This window comes from Heloderma suspectum, chromosome 14 (assembly GCF_057233095.1).
Source record: "Heloderma suspectum isolate Gila_16-S chromosome 14, 16-S_ref, whole genome shotgun sequence".
NCBI classification, from domain to species: Eukaryota; Metazoa; Chordata; class Lepidosauria; order Squamata; family Helodermatidae; genus Heloderma; species Heloderma suspectum.
The window spans coordinates 6,514,224-6,540,691 of NC_139471.1; the positions used below are offsets into that span (position 1 = coordinate 6,514,224).

The 26,468-nt window shown below is 47.9% G+C and overlaps 1 protein-coding gene across 3 annotated transcripts; it reads right to left on the reverse strand.

Moving 5' to 3' along the window:
- Positions 1–942: 942 nt before the first annotated feature.
- TTF1 (transcription termination factor 1) lies at positions 943–20,317 on the reverse strand. Of its 3 annotated transcripts, XM_084820805.1 has the most exons (12): positions 20,268–20,317; positions 18,775–18,902; positions 16,373–17,283; positions 14,820–15,070; positions 12,383–12,568; positions 10,021–10,099; positions 9,415–9,545; positions 6,573–6,795; positions 5,531–5,620; positions 4,191–4,256; positions 3,557–3,642; positions 944–1,989 (listed from the first exon to the last, which is right to left on the reverse strand). In XM_084820805.1, exons 2-12 carry the CDS (start codon positions 18,790–18,792, stop codon positions 1,805–1,807), a joined length of 2,226 nt encoding a protein of 741 aa, XP_084676931.1. In that variant the 5' UTR covers positions 18,793–18,902; positions 20,268–20,317; the 3' UTR covers positions 944–1,804. The 3 variants fall into 3 exon arrangements, with proteins under 3 accessions (XP_084676932.1, XP_084676931.1, XP_084676933.1); XM_084820806.1 differs by lacking the exon at positions 18,775–18,902 and having other exon boundaries at positions 943–1,989; XM_084820807.1 differs by lacking the exons at positions 18,775–18,902; positions 20,268–20,317 and adding an exon at positions 18,372–18,623.
- Positions 20,318–26,468: the final 6,151 nt, after the last annotated feature.

Below are 26,468 nucleotides of genomic sequence, written 5' to 3' on the forward strand. Positions count from 1 at the left end.
CAGTTCAAACACGTAAACCCACAGTTCAACAAACGACCCACACTCAACCTGAGTGTGGGTTAGCGTGTTGTGTGAACCCAGCCATGCTATGGTTTGATTATGTTGTATCTGCGGTATGTAATTTTTGTGAGCCGCCCAGAAAGCTTTGTCTACTGGGCGGCATATAAATTAAAATAACGATAGTAAGTCTTCATCTCCACCAGGAGCAGGTCTTTTGTAAAGCAAATGGACCTTAACTGCCCATTCAAGACCAAGCTGCCCCAAAATACTTTGCATTACAACAGAGGACAATATATCCCACTCCGCGACTGTGAGGGCGGAGGCTGGGCTCAGAGGGAACAGGGAAGTCCTGTGGTGGGTGGCAAATGAGATCAGCAATGCTGTGAACAAACGAGTCCTAGTGCTGCGACCCTGTGTGCCCTGAACCCCTGTTCAGCATGATACTTTAGGGCATCCGACAACTCCCATCATGCCAAGCCAGCTGGGGATGATGGAAGCCAGGAAACCTTGCTGGTCTCCTGCAAGTCACCCAGAGATCCCAACTGGCCTTCTGCCTGGCCCTGATCCAGATGAGGTGTGACACCTGCCACTACTGCACCAGGCCGGCAAGTCACCATGAGGCCTGCACTCCCGCCACAAATCCATGGAGCTCTTTGCAATCCCCTTTTTGGGGGCGGGGGTCAGCAACCCTTCTCCCCCATTCCTTCTTCCTCCCCAGGCTGTGGGCTGCCAGGGAAGGAGCAGATCGCTCTTGGCAGAGATCTGACCTCCAGACCACCTGTGCCTCGAGTGACAGTTCTGGATCCAAGAGCACCCCCAACGTATGAACCTGCTCCTTTAGGGGGTGCACAACCCCCTCCAACAACTGCTATTCAGTCTCTCCTGCTCAAGAAAGGAAGCAACAGGCCCAGGCATGCGTGGGAAGGATTCGCTCACACAGGGGGCCTTTTTGGTGAAAACATTTATTAGAAATAATATACAAACGTTACTCTGCGATAATCCTTCAAATATTCAAAGTATCTTTCCATTTCCAGCAGAAAACTTCTTCTGTTAAAAAAATAAACCTTACAAGATGGCCTGGATCTTGATGCCTGGGACACAGCAACTGGGGCCTGATGGGGCTGCATCCGGATGTGGGCAGGCTCAGGGGAGGCCAGCCTCCCCGACTCCACGCCCTCGAGAAGTTTGGGGACTTCAACCCCTCCTCTGCCCCAGCCAGCGTGGTGAATGGTCAGGAACGCTGGGAGCTGCAGCCCTAAACACGTGGAGGGCACCAGGCTGGGGAACACTGCATCAGACCCACTCAACCCAACGGGACTTAAGCCAGTCATGACTAATGAACCCCACCGGGTAGTATCCAATGTTAGTCCTGCACAGAGTAGGGCCCACTGAGAAGAACGGAACCTTAGTTGTGACTTAAGTCTCAATGCATCTACTGTACATAGGACTAACCTTGGCTAATTGCCATCGATTCCGGTGGGCCTGTTTATTTATTACATTTCTACACCGCCCAAAAGCTGAAGCTCTCTGGGCAGTTCACAAAGAACTGCGGCCATCTTTGCTGAGAGATTTTCCAGCACTGGGGAATTAGCTGTCGCCCCACCTGTCCCCTTTTGTACAATGCATATGCAAAGAAGCAACCATCAAATACTAAATACAACCCCCCCCCCCCCCCCAATCGAGCTCTTTTTCCTTTGGTACGAAAGAGGCCTCCTTCCTTCTTGTTGTCAATACTGGTATTAGCGGTATGAACTCGGGGTTCTGCTGGATCCCAGTTACCAATTTCACTGGACCCTCCTTTCAACTAATCCTCGTCCTCCTCGGAGGTCAAGACGTAGTCGCTGTCCTGGTCCCGAAAGATGTCATGGAATTGGAAGACCTTTTCCTGCTGCCTCTCTTCTGCTGCTGCTGCTGTTTTTTTGGCTGCCCTTTCCCCATATCTGGACTTCAGCTTTGGCAGTGTCTCTTTGTAAAGGTAATCAATGATGTCTGGAAAGGAGGGGGAAATCTCTAGTGAGTTTGGGTGCTGGAGGGACGGGCGCGCGTTAATCTGGAAGCAGAACGAGGAGCCGCTGGGAGTCTCAGGTCTTTTTGTTCTGTTGTTGTTCTGCCTCCCTCAAATTCAATGCCCCAAAGTGCTGGACTGCGCTAGGCTGCAAGGCACAGAACTAATGAGAAGGCGGACGCAGGATCATCCCACCAGGCCCCCTTTAGCCTGGCCAGCAAGCTGCTGTCTAGGCCAGGGTGCTGAACATCTTTCAGCCTGAGGGCCGAATTCCACTTCAGAGGAGCTCTCAGGGGCCGCATCCCAGTGGTGGGTGGGACCAAAGGCAAAAGGGGCAGGGCCAAAAATTCTTCATACAGAAATACATAATTTCGCCTAAAGTTCTTCCTGCCAGTAGTTAAGCCTTAGGAGAGGCAGTTCGACCTTTAAGAATGGGGGAAGTACACAAAAGCCAAGAAGCCACCAAACAATTGATGGCTGGGGGGGAAAAGGGGGTGGGGAACCACTGGGAAAACTCCAGAGGGACGGATCTGGCCCCCAGAGCCTGAGGTTCCCCACCACATGTCTAGCATTTCATCAGGCAGCTTGGAAACGCATCTAAATAGTCTAAGCTGAAGGAGGTGATGATCTAGCTGGAAATCCATCACGTGGCTTTTTCGCCGAAGTCTGTTTCGGGTCCCTTTCCACAGGTCCAACTGTGCCCCCCAAGGCACAGTTATGCCACTGCAGCCTTCCCCACCCTCCAACCCCTTTGGACTACAACTCCCATCAACCCTCCCCATTGGCCATGCTGGCTGGGGCTGATGGAAGCTGTAGTCCAAAACATATGGAGGGTGGCAAACAGGCTCCCCCCAGCTCAGACTGATCAGCAGCTGCTGCCCAAGGTCGGGACAGGCTCGAGCCGTCTTGCCCAACCTGGTTCCGCCCAAGTAAGCTGAGGTGGGAACCCCCATCATGCTGGCTGGGAATGCTGGGAGTTGCAGTCCAACACATCCGGAGGGGACCAGGTCCGGGAAGGCTGGGCTACATCGACCCACTGTCTGATTTGGCAGAAGGGAGCTTCGCACGTTTGTCCGTAGCATGGAAATCAAACAAAAACCACAAGATGGCGCAGGGGTGCCTAACCTTTTTGGGTTGGTGGGCACATTTAGAACTGAGTGTAGTGGGCACTCCCACAAAATGGCTGCTGCCACAGGGAGGGGGCTTGCCCGTTGCTAAAATGGCTGCCAGTCACAAAATACCCATTTCCCAGAAGGCAGCCTGGTGAGACCAAAAGAAACTTGCTCAGGAATGCAAGTCCAAGGCAGGGGATGGTGGTGGTGGTCTGAGCTCCAAAACACAAAACCACTCTTTGGAACCCAAACGCAGGCGGTGCTGGAGGGTGGTGCTGGACGATGGGACTTGTTTCATGGCCTGCCAGCCTCCTGGCTAAAATTTTAAACATCTTAATGTAATTAAAATCAGGAGAGGAAGGGAGCCCGGTGGGAGATGAGAGTGGTGTCCATGGGGCAGATCACAGAGCTAGAGGAAAAAACAAATACACTCACTCACCAGCGAAGTCTTTTTTGTTCCACGAAGGGACATTCTGGGTCTTGAGTTTGTAAAATCTGCTTTGGACGTAGCTTGGTGGGACATTTCTGGGGGAGAGAGAAGAGGAAAATCAGAAAAAACCTGTATGGCAACAGCATTCCCAATACGAGAATGAACAAGCAGTCCCACACATCTGAAGTATCAGCCTGGCGGTGCACAGGCCTCTGGCCTGGGGGGTGGCAGAGTGTCAGCGCATCCATGCCATGGGCGAGTTCTATTACTGGGCGAGTTCTTGGCCCTCCCCACCCCCTTGGTATGGGCTCAGCCACTGTGTTGCTGAAATTTATGGCAGTGGCAGCAAAAAACCTCACCGATTTGCTTACGGAAACCACCACAGAACACGACAACAGCCAAAATTAGCTCCTCTGCCAGCTAGTTTTGGCCACTGCAGCATTCCATAGGTTTGCCGCTGAAAACTGGCAGAAAATCAGCATTTTTGTTCCCATGCTGGGGGGGTGACAAAAATGGTCCCTGGACCTCCCAAAGTTGCTGACCCCTACATTCAGGAGATCGACGCCACACCTATCCAGAGAAACTAGAAAACCGGGACGGAGAACGGTGTGCCCCTTTCTGCATACTGATCGTAGCTTTTTACCCGATAACGTCGGAGAGATCTTCCCAGTCAATTTCATTGGCATCCTTAACGTTTAGTCCGTACAACCTGAAACAGGGAAGCAATTTGGGGTCATTCGGTTCACACACCCAAAATTCGGAGACGGTTAAAGCTGCCCACACCGATGAGCAATTCCTGGTTTTTTTACCCAGCACCGCTGGGCTGACCACCTTGGATCATTTACAAACGGTGGGCTATGGACACATCAGAAACATACATAACCCGTTCCGAATTGCCTCCTGCCTTCTCTGTTGTTACCTGCTGCTAAGATTTAAATTATAAGCTCTTTGGGGGGCGCTGGGATTGGGGAGAGGCTGCCTCGAGGGTTGCTTAGGGGGAGGTTAAAGCCTCCTCCGCCACCCAGCAACCCTGACAGGCATCACTGTTTTCACGCTGCCATTATTGGCACTGAAACAGTGATGCCAGATGCTTTGGACTTCAACTCCCAGAAACCCCTGCCAGCGTGGCCAATGGTCAGGAATGCTGGGAGATGAAACCCAGAAATACCTGGAGATCTACCTTCTGCTCACCCCTGGCCTAGTCTGCTTCCGCACTGGCCATTTTTCTAGAATTTTTATGCTTTGTTCACTCATTTTTTACCAAACGGCTGCATTCCTGTGTTTTCCTGTGCTGTATTCCTGTCTTTTCTTGGACCAGATTTATAGTGAGCTGGGAGTAATACAGTGCAATCGCAACACCACCCTATCCACTGTGTGGACAGGCAAAGCATTACTGAAGCTTTTAGTACTACTATGCCTTTAATTAAAAGATACCTCCTTCCAACCCTTTTATTGCTTCCTGTTCAGTAGATCTCCAGATACCTTGGACTTCAACTCCCAGAAGCGCCCAGCCAGGATGGCCAATGTTGGGAGTTGCAGTCCAAAAAGGCCAGAAATCTCCTTCCTGCCTGCCTCTGCTTTAAGGCCCTAAGCAGCTTGGGAGCCAGAGCAGCACCTCCTTCGGTTATGTACCTGCCTGCCTTTCAAGGTAATCTGCCAATGCTCTTCTCCCTGAGCGGAGTGACAATCATTTCCATAGGACAGGGCTTTCTCCACAGTGGTGCCCCAGTTATGGATTACTGTTTCCAAAGAGACTCACCTGGCCCCGACATTGGTATCATTGAGGCACCATCAGTCAATAGTATTTTTTTTTTATGTAGCCAGGCATCTTAACAGATTTAAATAGATCTAATCTAAGCAAGTTGTAGCCTGCCTTAAGGTCTTATCTGCTGCTCTTGGCATTTAAGTTGCATTGGTTTTATGCTGCGTACCAGCCCGAAGGGTAATATATAAAATGTTCTCAAGACACACTCTGGCAGATACCTTTCAATGAGGTTTATCTTGAACTGCACATTTTCAGATCCACGACTCTTTGTCTGCCCTCTGGACATCCTCTTGGTTACAATTGAAATCCTTTAAAAGACAGAGAGACAGAGAGAGAGAGAGAGAGAGAGAACAAATGAACACATAAAAAGAGCCCTGCTGGATCTGACCAAGGGTCCATCTAGTCCAGCATTCTGTTCACAGTGGCCAACCAGCTGTCAACCAGGAACCCACAAGCAGGACATGAGTGCAACAGCACCCTCCCACCCACATTCCCCAGCAACTGGTGACAATAGGCTCACTGCCTCTGGTACTGGAAGTAGCACATAGCCATCAAGACTAGTAGCCATGGATAGCTTTTTCCTCCAGGAATTTGTCCAACCCCGTTTTAAAGTCATCCAAATTGGTGGCCATCACTACGTCTTGTGGTAGTGAATTCCATAGTTTATCTTTGTGCTGTGTGAAAAAGGACTTCCTTTTATCTGTCCTGAATCTCCCACCAATCACCTTCATGGGATGACCCCACTGGGTTCTAGCATCATGAGAGGGAGAAAAATGTCTCCCTATCTGCATTCTCCACACCATGTATAATCCGGTAGACCTCTATCGTGTCTCCCCTTACCCTCCTTTTCTCCAAGCTCAACAATTCCAGCTGTTGTAACCTTCTCTCACAGGGGAGATGCTCCAGCCCCCTGATCATTTTAGTTGCCCTTTTCTGCACCTTTTCTAGCTCTACAACAACTTTTTTTAGGTGTGGTGACCAGAACTGTAGACAGTATTCCAAGTGTGGCCGCACCATAGATTTGTATAGGGGCAGTATGATATTGGCAGGTTTATTCTCAAATGTGGCTCTGTGGCTCCACGGTGGGGGTGGGGTTTTCATTCTAAAAGATGAAATGCCCCTCCTAAGGCTTAGTTACTGGCAGTGAGAACTTAAAACTCAGCTATGCTGATATTTTTGGGCCCCACCCCTGGTGGAAGGTCACACAAGAGTATTGTTCAGACCTACCCTCCCGCACAAAGAAAACCCTGGAGTCCTTACCATCTCTGTTTACATTGTCTCCAATGCCTGGTTCCCACTTTGGCCTCGACCTGAGTCCACGGGATGCCCTTGTAGAGGTTTTCGCGCACCAGCATGAGAGCCTGTTCAGAATCCTGCTGCTCCAAAGCACTGTTCAACCCTTTCACTTTAGACCGCAAGGCTTCCTCGACGGCTTGAACCAGTTTCTTGGTCTCTTCTCGACTCCATCGGCCAGAATTGGGTTCTGAATGCAAATGGAAAAAAGAGCGATACAATTCATGGATTGGTGGAAGCCATTTTCCTTACAAACCGGGACAAGAGTGAGTCACTTTGCTGGCCACTGCTGGAAGGACTAAGGGGTTTGGGGAAGGGCCGTGGCTCGGTGGTAGGGCCCCTGCTTTGCGGACAGAAGGTCCCAGGTTTGATCCCCTGCATATCCAGGTGGAGCTGGGATCCTGCCTGAAGCCCTGGGGAGTCGCTGCCAGTCAGTGCTGATGATACTGGGCGAGATGGGCCCAGGGTCCGACTCAGTAAGAAGATAAGAGCCGTGCTGATTCAAACCAAGGGTGTATCTAGTGCAGCATTCTGTTCACACCAGCCCACAGGAAACCCACAAGGAGGACAGGAGTGCAGCAGCACCCTCCCACCCATGTTCCCCAGCAACTGCCTCTGATCCTGGAGGTGGCACATAGCCATCAGGACTAGTAGCCACTGATAGCCTCCTCCTCCTCCAGGGATTTGTCCAACCCCCTTTTAAAGCCATCCAAATGAGTGGCCATCACTACATCCTGGGGTAGCAAATTCCACAGTTTTAACTCTGCGCTGTGTGAAGAAGCCCTTCCTCTGATCTGTCCTGAGTCTTCCACCATTCAGCTTCATGGGATGACCCCCCTGGGTTCTAGTATTATGAGAGAGGGAGAAAAATGTCTGTCCACTTTCTCCACTGCATGCATAATTTTGTACACCTCTATCATGTCTCCCCTCCCTCGCCTTGTCTCTAAGCTAAGCAATCCCAGCCCCTCGATCACTTTTGTTGCCCTTTCCTGCACTTTCTCCAATATCTTGTTTTAGGTGCGGTGACCAGAAATGTGGTACTCCAAGTGTGGCCGCTCCTACCCTCGGAGAAAAGTGTATGAACACAGCTAACACAAGCTGACATCTGGCCTAGCAAAGCAAATCTTATGCACTCCCCTTAATAGCTCCTGGAGGAAAAGCTTGAAGCGATATTCTGGTTTCAGTTCAGCAAATCTGGAATGCACTTCGCACTCACATTCTCACACTGTGGTTTACTGCACCACCCACTTTTACAAGGCGTCATGCGAACAAAGCAGTTTCTCCTGCCCACGCAGGCTTGGAACTTGCAATCCAAAGCTTGGATCCAAAGAACTCCATGCAGCGTCCCAAAGCAGATGCGATATGACCCCATCTGATCCCAGGGGCTTCAGCCAGAGCCACGTGGCACAGCCAACATCACACGTGGTGCTCAGGGCTGGAAAGGTTGTCAACTCCTGGTTTAGATAAATGCAAGGAAGCAGGTAGCATTCTGCTTGTTCACCTGCCTCTCGCTCTGGCTCAGACAACGGAGGAGCAGGAGACGCCCCGGCCTGCCTGCTCCCTGGTGCTCTGCCGGCCAAGCAAGCAAGCAGGAGCAATGGCGAGAGAGAGCAGGAGCACGAGCAGCTGATGATAATGGCGGTGAGAAGGGGGACACACTCAGGGATGTGGCCCATTGAGGGTGTCTTCCCCAAATGCTCTCCAAAACTTGGAGCAACTCCAGGAGCTCTTGTCGGTGGGCCCCTGCTGGGGGGTGGGCCCCGGCTGGGGGGTGGGCCCCGGCTGGGGGGTGGGCCCTGGGCAGGTGCCCGAACATGCCTACCCTTAACATCGGCATTGGCCCCAACCCACCTGTCGAAGACCAATGCCTTACTACTCCACTGCGGCCACTTCCCTGAATGTTCAGCTTCCGTGGAAATAGAAATGAAACGGGGCAAGCGGCGTTGTATCCAGATCGCTCACTACGAAGACAACCTTCTAGTGCTGAAGCCTATAAGTGCAAACACACCGGGATAACTGGCAGGCGAGCGCTGGACTCTTATTCTAAAATTGTTCTCTATTAATATTTAATACAAGTAAGTAACTTTTGAATGTATGAGGCTGCAGAACCTGTATTTAGGTTCTGACCGTTCTGCAGGTAAATAAGCAAGTTGCAAGGGTGAAGAGGAGTAGTAAGTCCAGGGGGCTCTTCTCGGGGGGGCCCTGCTAGGGTATGGGCCCTCAGCAGGTGCCCAATCATGCCTACCCTTGACGCTGGCCTGCTCATTATGTCAACATACTGTCCAGTCCTAGGCATGTCTACTTGGAAGTCCCTTTGAGTTCAATGGGGCTTACTCCCAAGTACGTGTGCATAGGATTGTAGCTTTAAGCATGTTTCAGCTGGGAGCAACTGTCTAGGATTAAGAGGTTAAGCCATAGTTTTTGTGGGAGGCATGAGTTTTGAGCAAGGCTGCAAATATGGTGCAATCCCACAGGAGCACAGAAAGTGGTGCAGAATGTGGTGCGAAGCAGAGAAATCGGTTTCATGAGAATCTGTGCTTTCGACATTAAATTACTAAAGTTACTAGTCCTTATGAGTGAGTATGTCCTTGCTAATGTTTGGGCACTGCCTGCCAAAGATTTCAGCAGTCTATATAGTTCCTCGCTTCACCCACAAAGCCAGAAGAATAGAAACAAGTATTGTGGTATAAATGATTAAAATGCTCAACCCTTTCTCATGCAGAATTTTAGGATCTGTTTAGTTCGGAGTGCACAGAGCCCTAGTTTTGAGGAGAGATGTGAAAAGGGAGAGAGCAAGGGGGCAACATACCACACTTGATCTGAGAATACTTCCATGCGACCGAGTGGCTGCTTCGAGTCATCAGCTGAGAAATCTTCTTCCAGTTGTTGCCATGTATGGCTTGATACGCCTTGAGTTTCTTCTTCTCTTCCTCAGAATATCTAGAAAAAGGTTGCTGCCATTATTCAGGTAACTGGATTTCTTTCCACTTCCCTCAATACAGAAAAGCTTTTGTGACTCTTATCGGGTCCATCTATTTGGTAAACAGACAAGTTGGGAGTGCATTGCTAAACTTCCTGCCCCACTCTTTGAGAATCGCTGCGTGCTCAGTAACCTTCTGCTGTATAATTCATATTCACCTGCCATCTTATGCTGATTATGCTTTGATGTTGCTTGACAAAACTCTTGTTTTGATTTATTACATTTATAGGCTGCTTTTGCTCAATGGACGACCATGCTGGGATACCTCCAGGAGCGGTATCTACAAGAACTATAGAATTGGGGGGGGGGGGGGGGAATTGCACAAAAGCTCAGAAACCACCCAACAACTGGGAATGGGGACAAAGGGGGTGTGGGCATCAGGGCACAACCCAACCAGGCAACTGTGTAAAGAAAGAATCCGGTTGCTTTTCTTACTTTCCATTGTAATTCTGAGGGTCAAACATTTTCCTCGCGCGGTAATATACGAGCCTCCAGGGCCGTGGAATGCCTTCAGCTGTGGGAGAAACACACAAGGCATGTGTTAAATCTACAGCACTGGGGAGCAGTAATTCCTGAGCACGCTGCACAAAATTGTCAGTGATATAGAAAGTTTAACCTAATATCCAGAAACGCTGCCAAGATTGTGACCATATGCGTCTATTTTAGTCCAAGTCAAAACAATACATTTACTTCTGTTTACTACAAGATGTGTGTTTTCTATTTTCAAATTTTATTTCTATTTTATTTATTTATTGTGGCTTACATAAGTTCAATAAAAACAAGACAAACCCTGCCTGCAGGCTTACAGACTAAATGACATGACACAGAAAGAAAAAGGGAAGAGGAAAACAACCAGACACCAGTTGAATGCTTGCTCATGGGGGGGAAAAATGGCTTGCACGTAGAAAACAGCATGTCATAAACAAGGCAAGGCTGAACTGTTCTCCCTGATACATCATTTCTTTCTCTCTCTCCTTCTCACTTCTCTCCCCATACCCTGCTCTCTATATATGGATTCCGCCTCCCCTCTGTAAGGGAGCGCAATCAAACATCCATTCCCTCTACCTTCCCTGCAGCTAGAAGTGGTACAGTCTTAACTGTATGAGTCTGCTCATCACATAAACTGGCCCTTCGTGAACTCCAGGAGTACTAAGATGGCAAAAACCACGATACAGGTGTTTGGGCTGTGTTTAGGTGCAACAGTTCACAACTCTCGCTAACAGTGGGTGTATTTGCAATTCTGCTTGTACAAAACTAAGGCTGCAATCCTACGCACACTTCCTTTGGAGCAAGTCTCACTGAACTCAGTAAGAATGAGGCTTACTTTTGAGTAGAAGTCTACAGGATTGCACTATAAGGCAGTCATACTTGAAGCTGCAATCTTACGTGTGCTTACCTGGGAGTAAGTTCCACTAAACAGACTGGGTCTTACTTCTGAGTAAACATGCGTAGGATTCTTTTATGTAAGCCACTTCGGAAGGTTTTTTACCCGACGTGCGACTGAAAAATATCACGCTCAAATTGCTCTGTACAGTTCAGATATATGCCAAATACAATTTTATATACTAAGTTGTAAGTGATGCATTTTTTGTTGTTAAATCAGTAAAATAACTTTAGGTTTGATAAGGATTGCATATTCAACCTCCTCCCCACACACATTTTTCCTGGGTTAAAAACAACAACCCTTTTCTCCCCATGGTTTCAAAGTATTTGGAAGTTTTACTTCTCTAGGGTAAGGTAGTAGCCAGTACAGAGAAGGAAAGAAGAGAGCAGTTAAATTACCCACCAGACCTCTGAGGAAATTGGGGTGGGTGGGGGGGGGAGAGAGAGAGAAGAGCAACTGGTTTCCCCTTCCCCCTTTGGCCAGCCAGCCCTAGCTATATGAATAATAACAAAAACAACAACTTATATCCCACCTTTTCCCCCAATACTGGGACTCAAGGCAGCTCTACACTATTAAAAACCTAGCCAGTTAAACCATATAAATAGAAATATACAAAAGTTAAAAATATAATTAAATCATCAATATTAAAATTGTATAAAATTTTAGAATTTAGAAAAGCCAACAATATAAACCATAGTATCAATCCATCATGTTCTCACAGATCCAGACTATCTATCCCCAAAGGCCTGCCAGAACAACAAAGTTTTTGCCTGCCTGCAAAAACATACCAAGGAGGGTGCCACTCCTGCCTCCCTGGGAAGGGAGTTCCAGAGCCTTGGGGCAGCCACCGAGAAGGCCCTCTCCCGCATTCCTACCAGGCGAGCCTGTGATGGTGGCGGGACCGTGAGAAGTGCCTCTCCTGAAGATCTCAGGGCACGAGCAGGCTCATAGGGGAGAATACGGTCTTTCAGATAACCTGGATCCGAGCCATATAGGGCTTTATAGGCCCAGATTCACCTCCCCACAAAAAAAAGATGGCGGGGGGAATGGGAGGAGGTTTCTAGAAACTCAGTAAGAAAACACTGAACAATTGCACACACACATTTTCCTTTCAGAACAGCTAGTGAAATTATGTCAGCTGGGGTGTTTGTGGGCATCTCCTCCAGAAACAGGAGGGATTTATTTTTCCACTTCTGCATGGTACCATCGAGGGAATTTTTAAGCTGGGACAGTGGCAAAAAGTTACACTTAAGCCCTTTAAATGTACAGCACCTTACATCTCTACCCATCGGTATAAGATAAACCTGAGGAAAAGCAAGGTGGGAAAAAATTACATTCTTGCATGACTGTATTAAAAGGGCAAATCCTTTGGCAAGAGCTCCTTGCCTGACAAAGTTGTCAGCCAATGCTCACCAATTTTTACTCCAAACAAATGCTCGCTCTTCAGTTTGTTGATGGCTCCTTGTTCCTCAGGAAATCTGTGAGTGAACAAGACTTTCTCTGCGCTCTCTATCCCGCTGTCTTTCAAGAAGTTCTCGACGTTTCTCTTCAGCAAGTCATTCTCTTTCTGGGAAAACCTGCCAAACTTCACCGCAATGCCTAGAACAGAACAAGGCAGGAACAGGACAGTTAAAAACACTGAAATGAAGGGTTTTGGGGACAGGATCCAAAATATCACTCTCAATAAAGTTTATAAGGCCAGCTGCGTGGTTTTCAAGTATGGCAGGAGGTGTGTATCTTACAGCACTGCCACATGTATTTTGTTAGTTAATTCATATATCACCCAGCTAGCCAATGCCTTCAGGATGGTTTATAATCATAAAAAACCTCTGCAAAACAATAAAACCACCACCAGAATAATAAATACAGCAATGTATCAATATGTTAAAAAGCCAGCAGTAAAGTTAATAATCAGAGCAACGGGTTCAAGATTAAATAACTGCTTAAAGATGAAGGTCTTAACCTGGCATCTAAACGTATACAGAGAAGGCACCAGGCCGATCTCTTTGAGAAGTGGGTTCCATAGACAAGGGGGCCACTACAGAGAAGGCTCTTTCCCTGGTAGCTGTTGTCGCAACATTGCGAGCAGTGGCACCCAGAGTAGAGCCTCCAAAGGCAAACTCAGTAATTGAGCAGGAACAGATAGGAAAAGGCACTCCTTCAGGTAGACTGGTCCTAAGCCATTCGGGGCTTTCACGGTCAGCACCCACACTTTGAATCAGGCCCGGAAACAGACCGGCACCCAGTGAGATTGATGCAGCACTGGAATAATATGTTCAAAACGGCCAATATTACTGTTAGGTGACTGGCCTGCTCTTCACGCCTGGGGAATTGGTTATTTGCCAGTGCCCAACACTCAGTCCTCGGTGCCGCCAGAAAATGGCAAGTTTGCTGGATATGTCCATCTCCTGTCAACAGCTCCAGGCCTGGGTTATTTGGAGGAGGGGCCTAACATTCTTAAAACTTTGCTGGGGGAAGCTGGAAAGAAGCAAGGTCTGACAACAGCTTTATTAGAAAAACTGACAAGTAAATTAAAATATATAAAAGACGACATAGACAATTTTGAAGAAACCTGGTTCCCTTTTATGTTATCTATAAATACAGAAAACTCCCTGTATAATCCTCCATAACTTCATTTGAAGTACTGGAAAGATACATTGACAGATTTATCATTAAGGAAGCAGTAAATACAAAATTAATACCTTTAAGATTTGCTATTTCCATTATACAGCCTAAATGGCAATGATTCCTGACGTAACCCATTCTTTAATGTTGTAACAGACAGCGAGAAGCATTTTGTGTATATGTTGGGTTTTTTGTGGTTTTGTCTTCCTTCCCCTGCCCTGTCTTTGTTGCTGTTTGTTTTTTGTCCTCACGGTTGTTGTATGTAATTTATATCACTGAATCAAATACATTTATATATATATATTTTTAAAAAATTAAGGAGAAAAAGAAAAGGAGAAAGGTCTGATGAACGCCCTCCTCCTGTTTCATCCCAGCTCTGAGCCCTCAGTTCAGAACTCCTCACGAGACCCTGCTTCTCTCCAACTTCCCCCCAATGTTTTAAGCTGGAAAGCCTCTGGGCTCCGTCCTCCAAGGAACCAAATCCCAAAGCCAAAGGAGATGTATAAGCAGCAGACTTGTCACTACTCTATTACAGCAGCCTTCCCCACCTGATGCCCTCCAGAGGTTTCGGACAACAACTCCCAGCATTCCTGATCATTGGCCATGCTAGCTGGGGCTGATGAGAGTTAAAGTCCAAAGCATCCAGAAGGCACCAGGCTGGGGAACGCATTTCTAGAACCTGCACGTACTGTTCGATTTGCTAATTTAAACTTCTTAGCAGTTATGATAAAGACGGGGTGAGAAATTGCTGGAATTTGGCGGGAAGGAAAGAAGCATGTAAACCTAGAGGGAAAGCCTGGGTGTTTGGGTATTCTGTCTCCTGACTTGGTGGAAAGGGCCGAGGATGGGTCTTCTAAAAGGGTGAAATGCCTCTCGTAATGCTTCATAACTGGCAGGAAGCGCTTTAAGGTAAAAGATGCTGGTATTTTTGGCCCCGCCCCTTTTGTCTGTAGCCCCGCCCACCACTGCAGTGAGGGCCCTGCGAGCTTCTCTGAAATGGAATTTGGCCCTCAGGCTGAAGGAGGTTCAACACCCCTGCTTTGGAGACTAAGGGCGCAACCCTACGGCTGGCTGGAGCATGCTGGGAGTTGTAGGACTTTTTCTGTCTAAGCATGCATTGCATTGTGCCCTGAATGATCAAACTGCTCTACCGCTCCATTTATGAAAAGCACCCCCGCCACCGCCACCCCGCACTCAGCAGTATGGCGTCCAGCACTGTTCGCACCTTGTTTCTTAAAATGTTTAAACCTGGCTAGGTCTCGACGAGCCAGGCTCTTGATTGTTGCGTCGGAGAGGCTCCTCACATGGGGGATGAACTCCTCCAGCTCCTGGGTGGCAGCCTCCAGATCTTGGTAACCAAAGCTGGAAGCTTCCAGTAACTCATCGTCCGCGACAGAACACGTTTCCAAAGCAGGATGCTCGGTGGAAGATGATTCTTCTGCATCTGTGTGAACAGGCGATCGGGATTTTCGTAGCCTGCAGAGAGAGCGCCATGTCAGACACACAGAAAGGGAGCAACCATCTTTACCTTTCCAGAAAATAAATACTGTCGGTTGCTTTGTCTGCAAAAGGGGAGAGTTGTAGCCAAAGTGAGGGAAACAGGCAGGCAGGCAAGGAGGCAGGCAAGGAGGCGAAGATCACCTCAAGCTCCTGCTCCAGCTGGACTCTCCCTCCTTTCCCCTACAGGACTTTCTACCATGAATTGCCTTCAGGCCCAACACAGGCATGGTCAGGCACGTGCTGAGAGCTCACACTCCTCACCCACACACTCTTTGGGTTGGATCCAGGATCTGCCCCCCACACGAGGAAGGGCTCTGCCCGCGGAAGGTCCCTCTGCCCAATTTTAGGGATCCTTCCTCCACGTCACAGCTCACCCCCTTCAGCAGGGTCTCCTGACTCTGTCTAGCATTTTCAGGGGGCTGGAGGGACTGCCGTGGGAAGGAGTGGGAAAGCCCACTTCCATCAGCACAGTCGATCCAGAGTCAATCTGGATCCAACTGCTTTTGCTTGAACTTTGCCAGAAAGTCTGAAAACATCCCAATTTGGCACCAGCAGCACCGGCTGCCAATGAGCTTCTAAGCCCAACTCAGTGTGCCAGAATTGAGCTTTAAAGACCTAAATGGCTTGGGGCCAGGCTACCTGAAGGACTGCCTTCACCAGACAAGCCTGCCCTCTTTCACCCATACAAGATTTGCCTTGGAGTGCCTGCCATTAAGATCGGTTTGGTGGGCATGTGCAAGAGACAGGGCCTTCTCAGTCATGGCCCCAAAACTGTGCAACTGCCTTCCTTCTGACTTGGCACATTAAGACCTTCTTCTTCAATGCTGCCTTGGCCGAGGCCATGATCAGCTTACGTTTTACATGTTTTACAGCGGGTTCTCCACGTATTCTGTATGTTTGCTAATGTGGCCACGATAACTTCCTTTCTGCTCTCATTTGTACACTGCTTTGGAAGGATGTGGCCCTCAAAAAGCAACTAAAGCACACCTTAAAGGAATAAAACTCAGAACCCCCAACGTTGATGTCAGGGATGGGAAACGTGCGGCCCGCCAGATGTTGTGAGATGGCAACATCTGGAGAGCGACACGTTCCCCATCCCAGTTCTATGCGATTGGAGCAGAGCTGGGTTTAAACAAAAGATCTGCTGCTATCATGTCTAATTTGGCCTTCTGAACGTCCACAGCGCGTTTGAAACACCTGCAACGTAGCTTCAAACAGTAAACTAGTGTAATTTTTCTTGTGCTTTCTCATGAATCTTTGCAGGATAAAGAACTTTACCTTTTCTTGCTCCCTGAGGTGGCCAGTTTAAGCGGAGATCCCTGCTCGGGTTTTAAGTCCAAGCTTGCTGTTTCTTCCATTGCAAGCCCATCGCCAGTAGCATCGGAATCATTGGTCCTGGGAGATTTTTTATGCTTCCGTCGCTTCTTTTTTGCAACGGGGTGGCTCGCTTCAGCATTTGTCACCCCCTTCTCCTGAGAAAGCTCTGAATGCTGAGTTTTGAAGGATGCAAAGAGATCCATCTCTGTGTCCACCACATCGCTGAGGTCTGCCCGAGCTCGCTTGCGTGGCCTCACAGAATCAGTTCTGTCATTTGTATCCCTGATGAAGGCTTCACTGGCCTCACCCTGCTCTGCCAACCATTCCCCCGCAAGCTTCTTTTTCTTCTTCTTCTTCTTCGTCGTCTTCAAGGGTGTGCTTTCATAAACATGACCCACATTTTCCAAGTTTTCTTCCTTCGGCAGATCACTGGCCTTTTCTGGAGTCTCAGGGACAAAGAGCTCATCGCCACTGCCTTGCTCACTGGCCTCACGCTTCCTCTTTCTTTTCTTCTTGCGTTTGGGAGTACCAGTCTCACTGTTCAGTTCACTCTCTGCCACAACTGAAAATCTATCTAACTGGGAGTCAGTTAGAGGGATTTCTCTGTTGGCTTTCTTCTCCCTTTTTTTCTTCTTGGATTTCTTTCTATGAGCCTCACTGTCCTCTGCATCCTGCTGTTCAACAGGCCCAGAAAAAAACAGGGAACCATCAAAAGACAAAGGCAAAGGAAAGGGAGGGGTCATGTGCTGATTGCTTTTCTCTCCATTACATTCCTCTAAATTCTTCTTCTTCTTCTTCTTCTTCTTTTTCTTCTTCGAGCCAGAGAGCTGAAAACCGTTGCCGCAAAATGCATCTGCCCTGTTGGTCATTTCCTTAAAAAGGAGAGGAGAAGGTGACAGTTAAACCTTACATGGGCAAACTTAGTCTCAAAAGAGCTTTGCATTTCGTAGCAGTTTGCAAGCATTTTAACCATGACACTAGAATGGAAAAGGAAGAAGCAGCCCACCAGGAAAACTGTCATCGTGGCCTTCTCCACCAGCCAGGACTGGACCCCTCCTCCCCTCACAAAGGCCATTCCAACCAACTATCAGTGAGCAGGAGAGGAAGAGGAAGCAAACTCCTGCCATACTCCCCAGCACCCTCTTGCCCATGTTCCCCAACAACTGGTGTACACATGCATACTGCTTCTGATACTGGAGGTAGCATATAGCCATCAGGACTAGTAGCCACTGATAGCCTTCTCCTCCAGGAGTTTGCCCAATCCCCTTTTAAAACTATCCAAATGTGGCCATTGCTACATCCTGCAGAAGTGAATTCTATAGTTTAAATATGTGCTGAGTAAAAACGTCCTTCCTTTGATCTGCCCTGAATCTCCCTCCAATCAGCTTCATGGGATGACCCTGCTGGATTGTAGTATTATGAGAGAGCGAGAAAAATGTCTCCCTGTCCACTTTCCCCACACCAGGCATAGTTTTGTGCACCTCTATCATGTCCCCCCTCACTCGCCTTTTCTCCAAGCTAAACAACCCCAGCTATTGCAAGCTTTCCTCCTGCCAGTACAGCCAATGGTCAGGAATGCTGGCAGGTGAAATCCAAAATGTCTGCCCACCTCTGGTTTAAAGCATTTTTAATTACATAAACCCTCCCTCCTTCCCTATCCCTTGTGTATTGCATCTTAAATTTAGTTTATAAGCCTGTGAGCAGGAACTGTCATGCTACTCATCTTTATAAGCCAGTCTGGGAGTACTTTTTGCTGAAGGGCAGGGTGTAACTGCTGAAAATAAACAAAATCTTTCTCTATATAAATGACACATACACACACAAACACAGAGAATGGAGCAGCAAAAAAATATTGCCAGCAGTGGGCCAAAGCGGCCTGGATATGGAAGACGTCTAGTAAGTCTGCAGCATTTCTATGCAAAGCCAGAATATATATATATAAGGACAGTAGCCTACTCACAACAGCAATTATTCCAGCAATGGGAGTTGTAGTCCAGCTCTTCTGGAGGGCACCAGGCTGAATTATTCTACTTTTCTAGCATCTTTCTATCAAGGTTCTTTCCAGTTACAGAGGTTAAATTAGCATCCCTAAAAGCCAACTGACACAGATCTTCAATCCCTTCCTCTTTTAAAGGGGAAAAATTAAAGAGGTATGAATTCTCTGCAAGGCAATGTAGTGATGAGGAAGATGCCAATTGAACTGCAGCTTGCCACACAAATTGAAAAGCAGGCACAGAAGCCTGGCAAGGCAGAAAGGGTTCAACCCTGTCCCTGATTGAATCTCCTTCCCTCTGCCCCACTCCCATCACACAGTTACCCCACGGTGCTGCAGTTTCCCACCTCATGCCCCAACTCGGACTCACATTTAAGGCTGCATCCATGCTGCTGGCTCTGCTCTTGTGTCTTTAACAGCTGCCTGATACACAAACATTTAGGATTGCGCCCTCAGCAGGTGAAGATCTGCCTGCTGTGTAGCTATTTAAAAAAGGAGCTTTGATTGGGGTGGAGTGAGACAGAAAAAGAGATTGGGATACCGGGGGAAATAAGAGTGGGAAGGAAGGAGAGCGTTAATAAGGCTAAACTTCGGAGCAGGCCTAGGAAACAGGCAGCACCCCCAAAGCAGGTGTAGCATAGTGGCAAAGACAGCAAGCCACAACTGTTTCTGACTTTTCCTTTGCCATGGTCTCAACATCACTCTCTCAGCCTCAGCTCTGCAATCGCACTATAAGGCTAATAATAAAAATCTTCTCCAAGGATTATGGAGATAATGCGCAAAGACTATATAGCATAAACTAGAGGAGAAGACAGACTTATCTAAAGGAGTTCTATCCCACCTTTGTACTAAGAAGCACCCAAGGCAAATAACAAAGAAATGTACCAGACGCATACAAAACCCTAAGCACCTAATATATCAGTTAAACATTCAGAATGACAGAGCAGCAGAGAACCACCAAAGCTATCTCCCTGTTTCCTCCTCCTATTCTCCTCCCGTTCCTCCATTTATTTGAAGAACCCGACAGCGCAGCCCTAACACGGCACCCGACAGCGCAGCCCTAACACGGCACCCGACAGCGCAGCCCTAACACGGCACCCGACAGCGCAGCCCTAACACGGCACCCGACAGCGCAGCCCTAACACGGCACCCGACAGCGCAGCCCTAACACGGCACCCGACAGCGCAGCCCTAACACGGCACCCGACAGCGCAGCCCTAACACGGCACCCGACAGCGCAGCCCTAACACGGCACCCGACAGCGCAACCCTATGCATGTTTAGGCAGGAAAAAGTCCTGCAACTCCCCAAATCCTGGAGGCTGCAGGGCTTTTTTCTGCCTGGACATGTATAGCGTCGCACCTTAAGCCACTGACCCGCAAATCAGGAAGTCCCCAGTTCAAATCTCAGCTCTGCCGTGGATCACAAGGAGCAATCCCCCCCCCCCGATCTGCAATATGGGGGGGGTGAGCAGGTAATACTGCCATGCTCACCACGACCCTGTAAGGCAGCCTTCCCCCCATCTGGCGCCCTCCGGATGTTCTGGCTCGCAGCTCCCAACCCGTCGGCCATGCTGCCTGGGGCTGGTGGGAGGTGAGGTCCAGCACATCTGGGAGGCGCCAGAAGGGGGGCGACCACCGTACAGGGCTGTTGTTACAAGGCCGGGGGAGGCTGGCGATGACGCATCCAACGCACGCGGAACGGGAGCGCGCGCATCCTGCGGAGGGGCGCCCCGCAAAGCCCGACGCACCGCCTTACAAAAAGGAAGAGGGGATTACCGTCTGTAATTAATTAATTAATCAAGTAAGTAAGTAAGTAAGTAAGTACCCCCCCCCCACCCTCCTCCTTCGCACCCTCCCGCTCACCAGCAGCGGCAAAACACGCCTTCCCACGCCGGGCCAAACCTGCCACTGGCGCAGCTTCCGCCTCCCTTACGTCATTTCCTCTTTCCGGCGGAGGGAGCATGGAGACGGGAAGCCTAGAGTGTCCGACGCGCGGCAGCCGCCCCACCTTCCGGTTTGGGTTTTGCTTTTGTTTTCATGCGAGGGGGCGGAGTCTTCATTTTGTGCAGCCATCATCATCATCATCATCATCATCACCACTATTATTACTATCATTATCATTATCATTATTATATCCCACCTTCCCCCCCCCCTCTGCAAGGCTGCTCACCTGATCCTTCTGCTCCCCATTTCATCCTCACAACGACCCTGTGAGGTAGGCGAGGCCGAGAGTCCAGGACTGGCGCGAAGTCACCCAGGGAGCTTCTTGTCCGAGGGGAGGCTAGTAGAACTAGTAGAATCTTCCGAGGCCCAGGCCAACACTCTAATCAATACTACTGATTTTGTTCAGGGAAGTGTTTGAGACACTGGAGGTATCGCTTTATTGACTTGTTACGTTTATGTCCTACGTTCGTTCCTCTGAGGAGCTCAAGGCGGCTGTCGGGGAAGAGGTTGCCTTAGGCTGGAGGCTAAGAAAATGCAAGTCTGCAAAGAAATGCAAAGAAAATGCAAAGAAATGCAAAGAAAATGCAAGTCTGTCGCTCTTTCAAGCAGCTTTATCAAGAGTACCGGCATGCGTGGTTAGAGCTCTTGAGAAAGGTCTAGCAACGGCTTTACCTTGCTCAGCTCTTTATATGGCATCGACAGTATTCAACAACTATATGGTTACACGTATACATTATGTTGTCTAAATAATAGCTACGGTGAAGAAGTTACACAGTTTTCACAGGATGTTTGTGGTTACATCTGGCCCCTTATCTAGTTTTACTTCCTTACAAGTCAGAGTTTTCTTATCTTGAGCTATACATGCACAAGTTCTTGGGAATGATTTCTCTTATTTTTCAGCCATTTTACTTAAAAGATTTTTCACTCTTTCTTCTCCTACAAGGCTTACATGGTCCTCCTCTCCATTTTACCCTTACAACAGCCCTGTGAGGGGAAGTTAGGCTGAGAGTCAGTGACTGGCCCAAAGTCACCCAGTGAGCTTCAGGGCCCAGTGGACACTAGAACCTGGATCTCCCAACTCCCTGTGCAACACTGTAACCACTACACCAAAGGAGGAGAATGTGCATGGTGTGTTTGCATGGATTTGGGTTGGGACTGGGTTGCAGGAGCAATATCAAAGCTTTCCAAGTTGGTAGCCATCACTTGTTGTTCAGTCGTTAAGTCATGTCCAACTCTTCATGACCCCATGGACCATGCACGCCAGGCCTATCTTCCGCTTTCTCACTACATCCTGTAAATTCCACAGTTTAACTGTGTCTGTGTGAAGAAATACTTCCTTTCATCTGCGCTGGATCTCCCACCATTCAGCTTTGTAGGGTGACCCCATAGATTCTAGTATGATATGAGAGGGAGAAAAACCTCTCCCTACCTGCTTTCCCCACACATCATTTGGGGTACGTCTGGCATGTCTCCCCTTACCTTTTTTCAAAACTAAAAAGCCCCAAATATTCCAACTTTTCCTCATAGGAGAATTGTTCCAGCCCCTTGATCAATTTGGCCTGCGACCCTATACACACTTACCTGGGAATAAGTCTCATCAAGCTCAATGGGAGGGACCATGACTCAGCGACCGAAGGTCCCAGGTTCGATTCCCAGCTTCTCCAGGTAGGGGTAGGAAAGAATCCTGTCTGAAACCCTGGAGAGCCGCTGCTGCTAGTCGTTGTCAACAATACTGGGCTAGATAGACCCAGGGTCTGACTGTGTAGAAGGCAGCTTCCTTTGTTCTACTTCTGAACATATAGGATTGTGTTTTTGGTTGCCCTTTTATGCACCTTTCCCAGCTCTACAATATCCTTTTTTTTAAAAAACGTGTGGTGACCTGTCTTGCCAAGAGCCAAAGGTTCTTAAGAGGATTTGGAGGCAATCAACACATGAATGGGTAGAAGCTAAAGATTTTATGAAGGAGCAGGCAAAAGTGATACAGAGAAGTAAAATTGACTAAGCAAGATACAAGTCTTCCCCTTTCACTTGCAGGGAACTCTAACCAAAATAACAACAGAGAGACCCCAGCCAGCACATGGCACCTTCCATGGTCCAGGTCTGCTTCAAAGTTCAGCTTGGGCAAAACCTTGGGGGACTTCTACACCTGAGAGCTCCTTTCGCTACGTACAGTTTTCAACAACAGCCTCATTAATTACACTTATCAACGTTTATGAATTCTTCTACTGCCCGAAGATAAGCTTTAGCAGTTGGCCAACATAGATAGATCTTCCCATATTCCAAGGCTGTATCATCCAGAGCAGATAACTCATCTTGAAAAGCAAAGAACTATAAGCCAAGGAGCTTGCAGACCCTTAAAGGGGTCCAGTTCTCATGGAAATTCAGGCATGAAGGAGTAATCGCAGCACACCACCCTAACTCCTCAATGAACAATGGGTCTTCCATTGAGTTTCCTCTACATGGCCAGAACTGTACACAGTATTCCAAATGTGGTCACACTATAGATTTGCATCAGGGCAGTATGATACTGCCAGATTTATTTTCGATTCCTTTCCTAATGATCCCCAACATAGAATTTGTCTGTTCCATAGCAGTCGCACACGGGGTCCAGGTTTTCATCTAGTTGTTCACCACCAGCCCAAGATCTATTTCTTGGTCAGTCACTGCCAGGTTAGACCCTATCAACATCTATGTGAAGTTAGGATTTTTTTTGTCCCTACGTGCAGTATTTTGCACTGGCTTACACTGAACTGCATTTCTTTATTTTGGATCCCTCCTTCCCCCCCGCAAAAAAACAGGCACTCAAGGCAGTTTACAGAAACAATTAAAATGGATTAATACAATACATTAAAATACAATAAAAACATAACCCAGAAAACTTTCCTCCCTATATTGGGATGATCAGTCTTATCAATTTTTCAGGCTATGTAGAGCATTGAAAGTTTCTCATCATATATAACTCGGATTTCCCACCTCTCTATATTTGTATGATTAGATTTGACGTCTTCTGTATAGTACTGCAAGTTCTTATCACATGCAACCCGGAAGTCTTGCCTGTAGATAGTAGTATGATTAGTCTATGGTATTTACATCTATGTACATAACTGAGAGTTCTTATCACATGTAACTCGGAAGTCTCGCACTAGACAGCAGTCTGATCAGTCTACCGTTTTTACATCTACGCAAGGTGAACTGGAATTCTCTTGCTTTCTCCATGATGCAGCGAATGTTGGCGATTTGATCTCTAGTTCCTCTGCCTCTTCGAAACCCAGCTTGTACTTCCAGTAGTTCTCGGTTCGCATACCGCTGAAGCCTAGCTTGTAGGATTTTGAGCATCACCTTGCTGGCATGTGAAATGAGCGCAATTGTGCGGTAGTTTGAACACTCTTTGGCGTTGCCCTTCTTTGGAATTGGAATGTAAACTGACCTTTTCCAGTCTTGCGGCCATTGTTGAGTGTTCCAAATTTGTTGGCATATTGAATGCAGCACTTTAACAGCATCATCTTTTAGGATTTTAAATAGCTCAGCTGGAAGACTGTCATCTCCGCTAGCTTTGTTGTTACTAATGCTTCCTAAGGCCCACTTGACTTCACTCTCTAGGATGTCCAGCTCAAGTTCAGTGACCGCACTATCATGGCTATCAGGGACGTTCAGATTTTTCCTGTATAGTTCTTCTGTGTATTCTTGCCACCTCTTCTTAATCTCATCTGCTTCTGTTAGGTCCCTGTCTTCTTTGTCCTTTATCATGCCCGTCTTTGCACAAAACGTTCCCTTGAGATCTCCGATTTTCTTGAAGAGATCTCTAGTCTTTCCCATTCTGTTGTTTTCCTCGATTTCTTTGCATTGTTCATGTAAGAAGGCCTTCTTGTCTCTCCTTGCGATTCTCTGGAACTCTGCATTCAGTTGGATATATCTTCCCCTTTCTCCCTTGGTTTTCACTTCCCTTCTTTCCTCAGCTACTTGTAAAGCCTCATCAGACAGCCACTTGGCTTTCTTGCATTTCTTTTTCTTTGGGATGGATTTCATTGCTGCCTCCTGAACAATGTTACGGACCTCTGTCCATAGTTCCTCAGGCACTCTGTCTATCAGGTCTAATCCCTGAAATCTATTCCTCACTTCCACTGTATATTCATAAGGGATATGATTTAGGTCATACCTGAACGGTTTAGTGGTTTTCCCTACGTTCTTCAATTTCAGCCGAAATTTTGCAACAAGAAGCTCGTGATCTGAGCCACAGTCAGCTCCAGGTCTTGTTTTGACTGACTGTATAGAGCTTCTCCATCTTTGGCTGCAAAGGACATAATCAATCTGATTTCGATATTGACCATCTGGTGATGTCCATGTGTAGAGTCATCTCTTGTGCTGTTGGAAAAGAGTGTTTGCTATGATCAGCGTGTTCTCTTGGCAAAACTCTATTAGCTTTTGTCCTGCTTCATTTTGTACACCAAGGCCATGCTTGCCTGTTATCCCGGTGATTTCTTGACTTCCTACTTTAGCATTCCAATCCCCTATGATGAAGAGGACATCTTTTTTGGGTGTTAGTTCTAGAAGGTGTTGTAGGTCTTCATAGAACCGATCAACCTCAGCTTCTTCGGCATCAGTGGTTGGGGCATAGACTTGAATTACTGTGATGTTGAATGGTTTGCCTTGGATTCGTACTGAGATCATTCTATCATTTTTAAGATTGTACCCCAGTACTGCTTTTCCCACCCTTTTGTTGACTATGAGTGCTACTCCATTTCTTCTAAGGGATTCTTGCCCACAGTAGTAGATAGGATGGTCACCTGAATTAAATTCGCCCATGCCTGTCCATTTTAGTTCACTGATTCCCAAGATGTCGATGTTCAATCTTGCCATCTCATGTTTGACCACCTCCAGCTTACCTTGATTCATTGATCTGACATTCCAGGTTCCTAAACAATATTGTTCTTTACAGCATCGGATTTTCTTTTCACCACCAGACACATCCACAGCTGAGTGTCCTTTCGGGTTTGGCCCAGCCGCTTCACTCTTTCTGGCGCTACTTGGAAATACCCTCTGCTGTTCCCCAGTAGTATATTGGACACCTTCTGACCTGAGGGGCTCATCTTCCGGCGTCATCTCTTTTAGCCTTGTGATACGTACCATGGGGTTTTCTTGGCAAGAATACTGGAGTGGGTTGCCATTTCCTTCTCCAGTGGACCACATTTTGTCAGAACTGCCTGCCATGACCTGTCCGTCTTGGGTGGCCCTGCACGGCATAGCTTATGGCTTCACTGAGTTACGCAAGTTCAAAATTGGGAAAGGAGTACGACAAGGCTGCATATTGTCACCCTGCTTATTTAACTTATATGCAGAGTACATCATGAGAAATGCCGGGTTGGATGAATCAGAGGTCGGAATTAAGATTGCCGGGAGAATTATCAACAACCTCCGATATGCAGACGATACCACCCTAATGGCAGAAAGCGAAGAGGATCTCAAGAGCCTCTTGTTGAGGGTGAAAGAGGAGAGTGCAAAAGCTGGTTTGAAACTCAACATTAAAAAAACGAAGATCATGGCATCTGGCCCTGTCACTTCCTGGCATATAGAAGGGGAAGAAATGGAAGCAGTGACAGATTTTACTTTCTTGGGCTCCACGATCACCGCAGACGGTGACTGTAGCCATGGCATTAAAAGACGCTTGCTCCTTGGGAGGAAAGCTATGGCCAATCTAGACAGCATAGTAAGAAGCAGAGACATCACCTTGCCGACAAAGGTCCATCTAATCAAAGCTGTGGTTTTCCCAGGAGCAACGTATGGCTGTGAGAGCTGGACTATAAGGAAGGCTGAGCGCCGAAGAATTGATGCTTTCGAACTGTGGTGCTGGAGAAGACTTACGAGTCCCCTGGACTGCAAGGAGGTCAAATCAGTCCATCCTAAAGGAAATCAACCCTGACTGCTCATTGGGGGGACAGATAATGAAGCTGAAGCTGAAATATTTTGGCCACCTAATGCGAAGAGAAAACTCCCTGGAAAAGACCCTGATGCTGGGAAAGACTGAAGGCAAAAGGAGAAGGGGACGGCAGAGGATGAGGTGGCTAGATAGCATCACCGATGCAATGAATATGAACTTGAGCACGCTCCGGGAGAGAGCGCAGT